Source organism: Nymphaea colorata, chromosome 2 (genome assembly GCF_008831285.2).
Source record: "Nymphaea colorata isolate Beijing-Zhang1983 chromosome 2, ASM883128v2, whole genome shotgun sequence".
In the NCBI taxonomy this organism is placed as follows: Eukaryota; Viridiplantae; Streptophyta; class Magnoliopsida; order Nymphaeales; family Nymphaeaceae; genus Nymphaea; species Nymphaea colorata.
In genome coordinates, this window is record NC_045139.1 from 28135239 (window position 1) to 28148802 (window position 13564).

At 43.0% G+C, this 13564-nt stretch overlaps 1 protein-coding gene across 27 annotated transcripts in view; it reads right to left on the reverse strand.

Moving 5' to 3' along the window:
* The window catches only part of LOC116246662 (uncharacterized), a 67474-nt gene that overhangs the window by 32570 nt on the left and 21340 nt on the right, over window positions 1–13564 (reverse strand). For 26 of the 27 annotated variants that reach the window (XR_007572646.1, XR_007572645.1, XR_007572650.1 and 23 more), the window contains 3 exons: window positions 13042–13104; window positions 12691–12730; window positions 10474–10538 (listed from right to left, as the gene is read on the reverse strand). Coding sequence is in view for 13 of the 27 variants with exons in the window: in XM_050076330.1 (XP_049932287.1) it covers window positions 10474–10538; window positions 12691–12730; window positions 13042–13104 (168 nt within the window). In the remaining 14 variants the exon portion in view is untranslated. The remainder of the gene's footprint in view (window positions 1–10473; window positions 10539–12690; window positions 12731–13041; window positions 13105–13564) is intronic. The other variant, XM_050076329.1, reaches the window with a different exon arrangement.

Sequence of the window (13564 nt, forward strand, 5' to 3'; positions counted from 1 at the left end):
CATTTCCAGTCATCATTCACATGATAGTCAAGCTCCTCCCATTTGGTCTTCAGGGCAGCATAGAAGGAGGCAACAGATAAATCACCCTGTTTAAGAGCATATATGCTACGTTTGATTTGATAGGCACGTAAAACACGCTTCTTTCGACCATACATACGTGCAAGAACAGTCCACATATCATACGCCGTCGATTTACGCAAGATCAAAGGCTGAATATCTGCGGAAACCGAACTAATAATCCATACTTTAACCTGACTATCCTCCAACGCCCAGGTCGGCCATTGCGAATCAGTTTTAGAAGGAGCAGGCTTCTCCCCAGTGATATAGTGCAGGCGACCACGACTAGTAATCCCGATTTCTAGGGCAGCAGACCACGAGAGATAGTTATCCTTGTTCAGCCGAATGGAGGTGACATGAATAGGCAAGTTCTCACCCTTGGTATTGCTGCCCGTGTCGAGGGCATCATCAAGCTTGGGCATCGCTGCGTCAGCCATCGCAATCCCCGAAGAAGGTCACAACCGGCGGCAGAGAGGACACAACCCACGGCGGCGGCGCAGATAACCCAGGCGACTGCAGTAGGGCGGGGCAGCGCTGGGAACAGCGACGGCGGCAGGGCAGCGCTGGGAGCAGCGGAGATAACCCAGGCGACGGCGGCGCTGGGAGCAATGACGGCGGCAGGGCAGGGCAGCGCTGGGAACGACGGCGGCGGCGTTCCTGGGCAGCGGAAAAACGACTGCGGCGCTGGGAACAATGGACGGCAACGGCGTTCCTGGACGGCATCAGCACTGAAAACAGCAACAGCAGCGGCGCTGGAAACGGCAACGGAGGCGGCACGTGAACGGCGGAAAAAACACTACTTGCACACCAACGATCTCACACGCGGTGGCTCTGATACCATGTAGAAACACGAACCATAAGGAGAGAGCAGAGAAAGAACACACAATATACGTGGAAAACCTCAGAAAGAGGTGAAAAACCACGGGGAAGCTCTGACCTAGGGGCAAACCGCAACCCTAGGAGAGAGAAGATAATATTCACTTAACTCAACGATTACATGTAAGTGAAGAATATATAGGAGGGAGAGAAAGAGTGCCGCCTAGGGTACCGAGCCCGCCTCGGTATCCGTGCCCCATAGAACCGGGTCTAGATATGGACCCGGTTCCCAATACAATATATTCTAACAAAGTTAATGAAAATGAAAAGTATATGAATGAAATGTATGTGAATGAAATGGATGAGAATGCTATGTTTATGTATGTCTTGCATGTGAATTGAGATTGTGATATCGTGACCATTGAATGGCCTTTACATGTCGTGGTATATGTGTAATGCTCGTTCTTTTAATTCAGGTCTGGATTGGAGCGAGTCCGAACCCGGACCCGAAGTCCAGGCGTGAAGGGGAGCCCGACGCTGGCTCTCTCTTCCTCTCCGTCTCTTCTCCCTTACCTTCCGCAGAACCTCCCTCCCCTTCGTTCTCTCATCTCTCACCGTTTCTTGCGACAGAGAAGCAGGCAGCGACGACAGAGGTGGAGGGCGACGCTCGGGTAAGACCTCTCGAATCCTCTTTGCTTTCATCTTTCTTCTTTCCTCTTCTTTCTCCTTCTCCCTCCTTCGCTACATTCTCGACCCTCTGCCCACACCCTTTCCCTCTCGCACGGCCTCCCCCTTGCTCAGCCTTCACTCTCTCGTGCTATCTCCCTCTTCCGCTTCTCTCACGCCTTCTCACCCTCCCCGTCTGTCTCTCCTCTCTATTTGAACCCTCTCTGCCCACGTTCTCTCTCTCCTGCCACGTTTCCCCTCTCCTGCTCATGCGGTCTCTCTCTCCCTCACCCGAACATTGGGTTTCTCCTCTCTCACCGTCTCCTTCACGTGTGCAGCCCCACTCCCATCCTCTCGTGCCCTCTTTCTCTCATTTGACTTTAGCCTCCTCCCTCGCAGCTACGGGAGGTCCTACTCAAACGACAAACCCTTCTTTTGACCTCTTTTTCACTAAATCTCACCCTATTTACGATTGTTTGATCGGATTTCAGCTTGGGGGACTGGTCTTCCCTCTCATAACAGCGACTTGAAGGCCTTGGTGGTGGCGGCATTGAAGGATTTTAGCCGCTTGGAGACCACTCGGACTCGTGAGGTGGCTGCCGGAAGCATCGCAGCAGTTTGGGCTCTTGAATTGGGGTGAGCAAGACCTAATCGAGCTTAGATTGTTGAGTAATATTTATTAGAGCATGTATAATTATTGTTTAAGCATGCTAGACTCATGATTTGATGTTTTGGGTAGCTTTTTAGCGATGTTGCTATTTTGGAGGAAGTTTATGACTATTTGTGAGAAGAACAAGAATCCATGTATATATCTATCTCTTTAGCATGAGTTGTTGATTTTTGAAGCTATTGGAAAACATGGTAGAGGTTGGACGTGGTTGAGAAGATATAGGACTGTTACTACAACTTGCGGTTCATAATATTGCGATGGGCGTATTTCTTTGTTAGTTGGAGAAGAGCATGCAAGTTGGGTGTATTTTTGGGTAGGCACCTCAACTAAAGAAAGTTATTGAGAAGTGTGTTAGTGATGGATTGATCGAAGCTTTGAGTTTAGATGGTTGGTCACAACCTCAAAGGATTGGAAAGAGGCCTATTGGAGGGTTTTGTGAGTCGATACTACTCATCGACACCCTTTTGAGGCAATGACATGGCCTCAATGATTATATTTTACACTTGTATGAATTATAAAGCGAAGCGAGTGTAGAACTTACCTTTTCATGGTGTTTGCAGGTACAGTGGGCACGTCCAGTAGACCTTGAGTGACTAGGTTGTAGCTTGAGGCATTTTGGATATCTTGGCAACGTGCGACAGATATGGTGGCATTCCAGGCAAATCCCAGCCTGGGACCAACTAGACTATGTGTTTTGAGGAACGTTGGATCCTATGACCATGATGTGATTGAATGATTGTATACATGAGAATTGAATGTTTATGTGATAAGTTTTGTTTTGAAAATTACTACGTAATTGCATGTGTATGCTGGAATTGATAACTGCTTAGGACAGATGAGGTTGGGTATCGTGTCGAGAGTCTCCTCGACCCCAACTGTGCATTAGAAAGCATCCTAGAATGATAACTGCATAGGACAGCTACGAGCCAATCACGGATTGAGACTACTTTCTGTGGTTTGGCTAAGTTTTCAAAGATATGATTGATGTGATAAGTGATGTGAATGTTGTAACGTTTTCATATGCTTTGCCTTGAGCATGATACAAATGAATGGAATTGAAGGGTAGTTGTACCCGTATTGCTTTGACGGCTAGCTAAGAATGTTAATTATATATGTAGCCTCGTGTGGAGGTATTTGGAGGTATGGGTGCACTCGTGGAGTGAACCAACCTCATGAGCTAGCTGGTCATCTTGTGATTGTGTTTTTATAATGTTAAATAAGAAATAATAAGAGATGAAAGGCTAGTGGGTTGTGGCAATGTGTTAGGGAGACGTCCGGCTTTTGACACTGGTCTCGCCTGTTCGGAGCGCAGGTGGTGCAAGGCCCCAGGATACTGTTATGTGTTGTGCTTGGAGCGTTGGGCTCCCGCCTTCCCAACCTGGATGTCCTAGGGAAGGCTGAGTATCTCTCCTTGAAATTCACACATCCATGGATGAGTGCTCTACCGCTGCAGCGTGAATGGATCCATATCGATTCGGGCCACCACGGGGGTTGTCTCCCGGCTGTAGGCCGCCCGCGGTGTGCACGTGCCTATGTATTGCACCCACAAGAACTGTCAATTCACTAAAGTTAATGTAAATGATTAGAATGAGAATGATATGTGTTGGAATATCTTGTAATAGGGAACCGGGTCCGGATATGGACCAGGTCCCATGTGCACGGATATCGAGGCTGGCTCGGTACCCTAGGCGGGCTCTCTACCTCTCTCTCTTATAATCTCCACTTATTGTAAATTTATTAAGCGGAAATAATCTTCTCTCTCCTAGGGTTGCGGTTTTGCCCCTAGGTTAGAGCTTCTCCGTGGTTTTTCACCTCTTCCTGAGGTTTTCCACGTATATCTTGTGTTTTGTCTTCGTTTTCTTCTTCCATTGCATGTTTCTACATGGCATCAGAGCCAGCACGTGTGGGATTTGTTCTGTGATCGTGTGATTCCGCCGCTGCTGGTGTTTCCGCCGCTGCCGCTATCGTTTCCGCCGCCGCCGCCGCTGGTCTCCCGCCGCCACCGTCGCTGCGCTGTGCTTTCTCGCCGCTAGTTATCCTTGCGCCGCCATCGCCGTCGCCTGTTATTGCGCTTCCATCGCCGTCGTCTTCTTGGCGTTGTTGCCTCCTACGCCATCGTCGTGGTTCTTGGGCCACAATCCTGGTCGTGTTTCCTGGTGCTAGTTTTTTGTCTCTCTTTGGTGATCCTGATGGCAGAAGAAATGACCCCAAGATCAATGTTGCCTTTGACACAAACAGCAATACCAAGAGCGAGCACTTGCCGGTTCAAGTCACCTCCATTCGGCTGAATAAAGACAACTATCTCTCTTGGTCTGCTGCACTCGAAATAGGGATAACTAGTCGCGATCGTCTTTCCTATATCACGAGAGAGAAACCTGCGCTCAGTAAAACAGATCCTCGATGGGCGACTTGGGCATTGGAAGACAGTCAAGTTAAGGTGTGGATTATTAGCTCTGTTTCTATTGATATTCAGCCACTTATTTTGCGAAAGTCGACCGCCTATGATATGTGGACTGTGCTTGCGAGGATGTATGGCCGTAAGAAGAGAGTCATGCGTACGTACCAGATTAAACGTAGCATCTACTCCCTTAAACAGGGTGACTTGTCTGTGGCATCCTTCTATGCAGCCCTGAAAACTAAATGGGAGGAACTGGACTATCATGTGAATGATGACTGGAATTGTGGTTCTGATCATGCCTTGTACTGGAAAAAAGAATGGATGGACCGGACCTTTATTTTTCTTGGAGGTCTGCGTGATGAATTTGAATCCATTAGGAGTCAAATTCTCAACTGTGATGAGATCCCTGGGATTGAGGAAGTGTATGCTCGGGTGGAATCTGAGGAACAACGACGTCAGGTGATGCATATTGACTCCAGTCATGGGAGTTCCCCCTCAGCCTTTGTTAGCCGTACTTCAGGGACTGGACAGCGTCCTGTTCGACGTTGTAGTCATTGTAACAAGTTGGGGCATTCTGTTGATTAATGTTGGGATATTCACCCTGAAAAGCGGCTTACCCGTGGTCGTCCTCCTTCTAGTCGGCGGGGTCCTCCTGTGCCTGCTTCTAGTCAGGGTAGCTCCTCGAGTGTTGAAAAATCAAAGCTCTCCTCTGATCAAATCAAGGAATTGCAAGCTTACATCAGCCGGCTATCTATGGCCTCTACTACTCCGGAGGAGGCATCCACGTCTGAGGGAGCTAAGTTAGCCCAAGCTCTTGTTGCCACAAGCGATCAAGGTAATTCTTCTCTTGGTGATTGGATTGTTGACAGCGGAGCTACGCATCATATGACAGGGGACCCTAAGATGTTTCAAGAATACAAATTGTCTTCCGGGCAGCAACGCGTGTCTATGGCTGATGGGTCTTCTATTTCTGTGGCTGGAAAAAGGAGTTTGTCCTTGTTGAATAAATACCGTCTTCATAATGCTCTACATGTTCCCAATATCCCTGTGAATCTGTTATCTGTCAACAGTATTACCAAAGAACTCAATTGCAATCTAATCTTCTCTGCTGATCGTTGTTTCCTGCAGGACTTGGTGACGGGGAAGAAGATTGGGATTGGTTCGGTTATTGATGGACTCTACAGACTGCCCGTGCAGGTTGCTTCTGCTCTAATTTCAGCCACTAGTGGACAGTTGTCAGGCATGGAGGACAGATCTACTATCATGCGATGGCACGAGCGGCTTGGACATCTCCCATTCCAGTTGATCAAGAAGTTGTTTCCTAGGTTTTTTACTTCTGTTTCCATGGACTCCTTCACCTGTGAAGTGTGTCAGTTGGCTAAACATGTTAGGGCTTCGTACCCTATTTCTTTCAATAAAACCACCCGTCTGTTTGCTTTGGTTCACTCTGATGTTTGGGGTCCTTCGGGAGTACCCACTTGTCGTGGTTTTCATTACTTTATGACTCTTATTGATGACTACTCCCGTTGTATGTTCGTGTACCTGTTGAAAGAACGTAGTGAAGTTCCTGTCATTGTCAAAAATTTTGTTGCATTTGTTGAGACCCAATTTTAGACATCTGTTCAGGCTTTTCGCATTGATAATGCTCGAGAGTATGTCTACCAATCCCTAGATGACTTCTTGAGGAGCAAGGGTATTGTTCATGAGACGTCCTGTAGTTACACACCTCCCCAAAATGGCGTGGCTGAACGGAAAAATCGCCATTTATTAGATGTCACCCGGGCTATTATGTTTCATAGACACGTTCCTAAGCGCTACTGGGGTGATGCTCTTCTCACTAGTGCCCACCTTATTAATCGTATGCCTACTCGTGTGTTGAATGGCCGTTCCCCTTATTCTGTGCTCATGCCCACTCATAACCCTTGGCCTCTTACTCCTCGGGTGTTTGGGTGTATTTGTTTTGTCCATGACCACAGTCCTACCCTCAAGAAGCTTGACCCTCGGTCCATCAAAGTTGTCTTCTTGGGTATTCCTCAACTCAGAAGGGATACAAATGTATTGATCCTATCACTTCCAAAATTTATGTCTCCCGGGATGTTACCTTTCATGAACATGAGGCGTACTTTCCTGTGAATCTTCTTCAGGGGGAGTGTATAGGTAACAGTGTGGAAGAGTATTCTTCAAACCAGCTGATTCAGTTTATGGATTTCTTGGACTACAAGGTTAGTCACAGTGTGGCAGACACAGTCAGAGATGATAGAGACAGTCATGTGGAAGGGGGCTCTGGGGATGAACAGCCCACTGCCCGTGATCATTTGTTTGGCCAGGTATACACCAGGAAGAAGAAAGATGTACTTGAAGATGTTGATGTAACCAATCTCAATCCTATGAGTTCCCCGAATGAACCAAGTCCACTAAATGAAGATCTTCCCATAGCCTTGCGAAAGGGAACCAGGTCATGTACTTCTCACCCCATTCAGAGATTTGTTTCATATGCAAAACTCTGCAAGGATTACAAATGCTTTATTACTTCCTTGTCTATGTCTGTGATTCCCAGGTGTGTGGAAGATGCTAAAGAGGATCCTAAATGGCTACAGGCCATGACAGATGAGATGGATGCCTTGACAAAGAACAACACTTGGGAAGTGGTTGATATTCCTAAGGGGACTCACTTAGTTGGTTCCAAGTAGGTGTTTAATGTGAAGTACAAACCTGATGGTACTGTGGAACGGTATAAGGCTCGCCTAGTGGCAAAGGGGTTCAGCCAAAAATATGGAATTGATTATCTTGAAACCTTTGCTCCTGTTGCGAAACTAAAGACAGTGAGGGTTATCTTAGCACTAGCAGTGCAAAAGAAGTGGAGCATGGACCAGCTTGATGTCAAGAATGCATTCCTGAACGGCCATCTAGATGAGTGTAATGAGTGTAGCACAGTAAACATAAAAGGTCTACTACAAAAGTGTCTCGATGCTCCTGAATCAATAATCCAAGTAGTACTTGTATCATGTGAAGCAGTATCAACGGACATAGCATTGTCTATCATAACTGTAGAGGCCAACAGTTGAGTAGATTTGTGTGCTAAGAACTCCTCATACTCTGACTTGTTGATATTCACAGTCACAGTCTCAGGATTGGAAGAAGATAAAACCCCTCTACTATTGATGAAGTTGCCTGATCCAATAGGAGACTGTAATGAATTTCCTAGGGGTATAGCGGAAGGACGACCATGCTTATCTCAACATCTGTTTTCCAAATGCCCTATTTTCCCATAGTAGGTGCACTGAAATCTTCCACAACCTCCTCTTGTCCCTCGACCTATGCCCCTTCCCCTGCAGAAATTACAACTACGGCCTCCTGAAGCTACCAAAGCAGAGGTAGTAGCATCGGTGGAAGGCGGAGAAAGAGTAACAGCAAGATGGTTGAGTCTGTTGTAAGCCTCAGCTAGGTCAGGAATTTCTGCCCCAGTCAACATATGTGTCTTTGCTACTGCATACTCGGCAGAGAGACCCTATAGAAACTTTGCCACCATGAACTGTTCACCATGAGTCTTGTGGCATGTAGAACATGAAGGACGCAATGCTTTAAGTCTTTCATAGATTGACTTGATGGAAGCGAAGTACTGAGCAAGACTTTGGTCACCCTATCGCAAATTAAGTAATTCCTCCTCCACCTGCAAGATCTTGCTAACATTCTTTTCATTTGAGTACGTTTGCTTCAAAAAATCCCACATTTGTTTGGCAGAGATATAATATGCAATAATCGAGGTAATCTGTAGTTGCACACTATTCATGATCCATGACATGACAATATTATTATCTTCCTTCCATGAACTATATTTTTCACTATTCACCACAAGCTCATTTTCTTCTATAACATGTTCCTTCTGATGTCCAATCACAGACATCATAAATACACGAGATCAAATCTCATAGTTAGATCCATCTAACTTTACAGTAGGGCCATAAAAAAAGAAATTGTCTGTGTTCTTATGCTTATACTACATCTCTGTCTTGCCTTCAGCAAACATAGTGCACGACTTGACAATGTGATCTTAATCTGGTTGCACTATGATACAATCAAGAGTATAGCACGCAGCAATCAACTTGAGAAAACTTAGGCAGCAGATATATATATGTATGTATGTATATATTTTTCGCACCAAAAGCAGTCCTTAAGAAAATATCTATGAACTTGCTGCTCAGTAAATCAGTCCACCAATCACAGCAATCAATAAACGAATAAGAATATATGAACTTGCTGTTCAAAACAATCCACTAGGCTTCTACGTAGTAGGTTTCATATCAATATCATTGCTTTCTAGGATCCACGTATGCATAAAAAAACTTTGTTGTTCAAATCAGTCCACCAGATTATAAAATAGACATTCAATCTGATAAAAAGTATACCCAACATGCAGCTACTTTTCCACAATCAGCAAAAAAAAATCTCATAAGAGTCTGGTCCACGTGCAGATACTCCACTTGCAGCCACTTTTCCACAGTCAGCAAAAAAAATGATAAGAATATAGTCCACGTGCAACTAATCTTCCATGAGCCCAGATCTGAACAAGAATCCACGTGCAGCTACTTTTCCACAAGCCTAGATCTGAATAATAATGTAGTCCACGTGTTGCTATTCATCCACGCGGCTAGATCTGACTTACAACTTTCCACTGCAACTCCCACACAGTTGCTCACGCTCCACTACATCCACGTTGGGGACCTAATCACACATACCTCTCACATGTGATTAGGTTCCCTTCCACGCTGCTTCACTATCTTTCGATCAGCAGAGAGAAAGGAAGGATAGAAGAAGAGAAGAAGAGAGAAGAGATGAGAGAGGAAGAGGAGAAGGGGTCGCCGGAAAGTCACGATAGGCGCCGGTGGGAAAGGGTGGAGATCGCCGGCTCTGATACCATGTTACAGCTGGCAGCCTTAGAAAGAGAATCCTTCATCCATTCACTAACCCTAATCTCCATAATAAAGGGATTAGGGTGGAAGAGATATTTACAAATTACATCAACCAAAAATAGAGGAATGTTTAAAGAGACCTCCTAACTATTAAATATTGCAAAGAACCACCTAGAAACATAAACTCTTCTAATTCAACATATTTCTAGGCAATTAATCAATCTCATGGAGGTGAGAAACAACAAAAAATATCTCTATCGTCTGCAGAAACAACAAAAAATATCTCTATCATCCACAAAGGAGAATATCATACTACTACAGCTACTGCAAAAATTATCTGGTTGAAGAGTCTTATCAGAAATATGGAGATGGAGGCTTGAGGAACCTGCTAAATTGTGTCATGATAATAAAAGTGCTATTTGTATAGCAAGTAATCACATGTTTCATGAGAGAACCAAACGTATTAAAATGGATTGGCACTTGTTGCGAAAAGAGTTTCTCAAGAAGAATATTGAGCTTCCTTATGTCTCTAAAATTTCAACCAGCAGTAGCAGGCTTCTTTAATAATGGACTTGGAGCTCCTTATCCTCTTAGCAAGAAGCTTAGGTATTAAATTGTAATTCAATGATTCTATTTGTATATCTTTTGTATTTTGTATTTTTCATTATCCTTTTTGTACTTTTTATTTTTCTGGTCAACCAAGTATCTCTGCTGAGTGTTATGGCCACGGGTGTCTCAAAGTCTCCCTCTTTCATTGTATATATTGTAATATGTTCTTCAATTTTTCTATAGCTCTTTGAGAACTGCTTTGTGAGATTGTTAATGAAATATTTTCCGTTCACCTGTGATAGATTTAACTGCCTGAGAGGTATTCTGTTTCTTACAAAGTTAAGCAAGTAGACATGACAATCAAACAAATTCCATCTGAAAACGCAAAACCATGAGTCAAATCTTACATTTTTTCCAATCCCAATAGTTGGAATATCAGCCAGAACACCAAGATGACAAGCTAACCCAAAACCTACATAAAGACAATTCATCAGCATTTTTACAAATAAAAACAACATAAGTTAACCCATGAAATACATGAAACCACTTCAACAGAAACTAAATATGTGCAAAAGTAGCCACCAATTTTTACCACATTATGTGCAAAAGTAGTCACCAATTTTTACCACATTATGTGCAAAAGTAGTCACCAATTTTTACCACATTATGTGCAAAAGTCTCTCCATTTACTTCATCTGTATAAAGGGTTGAATATGAATTATAAGAGTTGATCTGACATCAGATCAGATGCTCCAAAAATATGTTAGTTCTTGTCATCACTAACTTGTAACCCTCCCTACTAACCCACCCATCTCACCCTTGTTCTTTTTCTATCTAGTGCTCAAGAAACAAGTCAAATATATAGGTTTTTCCATCAAATGGATGAAATAGGTCAAAATGAGATCCCGTTTCTGAATTGTATTTTCTTTCCGTCTCCACACCAGAACCAACTGAATGGCAGGGGTGGACATAGACACCCATCAGCTTTCAGGTTCTTAACCCAGCCTGGGTTGGTTTGTGCCTAAAATTTTGGAAACCAACATAATAAGCAGGGCTTGCACAACACCATTGAAAACCAGGCCTAGCCCACATGCAATGTCTACCGGATCTGGCTCAGCACAAACTGATAAAAGCAGAGTGTTGGTAGCGCAGCTCAAACACTAACCCAAGTTCAGAACAAGCCTAACACAGAAATGTCCTACCATGCCCAGCCTTTTTCATTTCAGGCCTTCTCTTGGAATACCTACATCCTATCTCACATAGGTACCTCTATTTGGGTGATGTACCCCTGTCAACACGGATATGACACAGGTATGGGTATGGGTACGGCCCTGGACATAGCTCGGACATGGTGAAACCCATGTCGGGTATAGCCGATGACACATTTGTCCTCTTTCGGACTCAGACAAAGTTGACTGAGTCCCGTTTTGTTCACTGATTAGGTTTTTTCTTTAAACTATTGTATATATAATATGAAAATGAAGAGCCCACAACAGAAACTGAAGGGCTGTTCAGATGTTATTTGCAATCTGACTGTACTTGTTCAGCAAGATTTTCCGGCAATATTTTCCAGCAATCAACAATTTTTTCAGTAATTTTCCAGCAACTTAGTTTTCTTTAATAGAACATTTTATATTGTTTTGTTTGTTTAAAATATTCATTTTTGTTATATGTATGTGTGTGTTTAAACAGCCGTCTCGTCGTACCCAAATTTTTTTAAAGTGCTCCACACCTGTACTCGTACGGACACCCATACTCGTACCTATGTGCCCTAGCCACTTCCCCATTAAAGCAAAGAATCAAATCCTCAACTTCACATGTGCACTGCAAGCAACAGACTTTCATCCATTTTCCAAAATATACATTGGCTCTTGTAACTTTTAACATGTGTAGTCCCTTCCATCAGATCTAGATATGCCAATTTTAGTATAAGAGAAAGGAGGACGAGCAAATGGTGGAAAGCTGTTACATATGCACAAATTTGTAAGCGGTATTTGCCATGTTAAATATGCACCTCATATATTTAAGATTAGTTGCATGCTCCTTTTTACCTCTAAAGCTATGAATAAGACTACTACCAGTTGTGGAGTTTCTAAAGTTCAACCACTATGTAGCAGAAGCAGAATATCTTCAATAATCAGCAAAAAAACTAGCTTTATGGTTAATCCTTAGTATGCTATATCAAACTCTACTTATGAAATTATACAATGAATTCAAATGATTGTTTCTGACATGCCAAACAGTAAATTTTGTACTGCAGAAAAAAGGGTAAACGGCTTCCACAATCATAAACATCATCATTGAAGTGCATTTGGAATCTACATAGTCAGCCATATTTGCACTTGAGCATCAGTACACAAGCTGCAGAGATCATACCTGCATAAACACATGGAAAACCCAGTTTCATTTCTGAAAAACACTATCCTGTTTTAGCACATAAGATATAAAAAGGAAACTGCCTAAGTCAACAAAAGGAAATGGCAGCACTCCACAGTTACACCTTCAAAAGAATATGAAGCAAATGCAGGAAGGATAGCCAGCCAGTGCTTTGGGAATGTAAACTTATTGCCATATTGAAAGAATACAGCAAAAAAAAAAAGGTCATCATCCCTATAGCAGTATACCTCTAGGGTGAAGTAGCCCATTGCCGTCGACCATCAAGAGCTGTAGGTGTCACCAAGAGATCCACAAGTAGAAATGCAGCCCATGAATCAATGAAATTGAAAATTATCAACCATGAAAATCATGTTTGCATGATTAACTTAGATCTGCTTATGAAAGTAGTGTAAAATCATTTTGAAGACCAGAATAATCGATGCATAAATTAAGTTAATTTCCTAATTACTTAACTATTTCCTGATTGAGAATAAAGCTTTATTCTGCTCATTTTCTTACAGATTACTGGATCTGGCAGCATAATCATAAGTTCCAACAAACTGAACATGTGAAATTTGCAGAACAGAAGGTAAAAGAACCTGGGGATAGAAAGGATTTTTCTCATTCCTCATTTTCTCAAGCAAGTCTACAATAATTGGACCCTGATAAAAACAGCCAAAAAAAAAATCAAGAACACAGTGTTCATTGCTCACAAACATGCATCTGAAAGCATAAAAAAAATGATATGCAGTAAAGATTTAATATAGGAAAGAATGGAGTTACATATCACATAGTGCAGTGACAATTACGCTGCAAATGTGCACACAAAAAGAAAAAGAATTTTACTGAAGTTATAAAGAAAAGAATGTTTCTTTTATCATTAATTATGCAGGATGATAACACATTGCAACCAGAAGATCTTAACATGGCCTGCTCAAAGTTAGTTTATAATTAGGTGCATAAGTATTCACAGAAAGGTTGAGCTATGAAACAAATACATCATAATGAAAGAAGGATTAAATCGTGCATTCAGGTTACACAGTATCTGTGGTCAGATTCAAAGTCGCAGTCGTGCAAATAAAATTTAATAATTGTTAGAATGTATTGTAATAGGGAACCGGG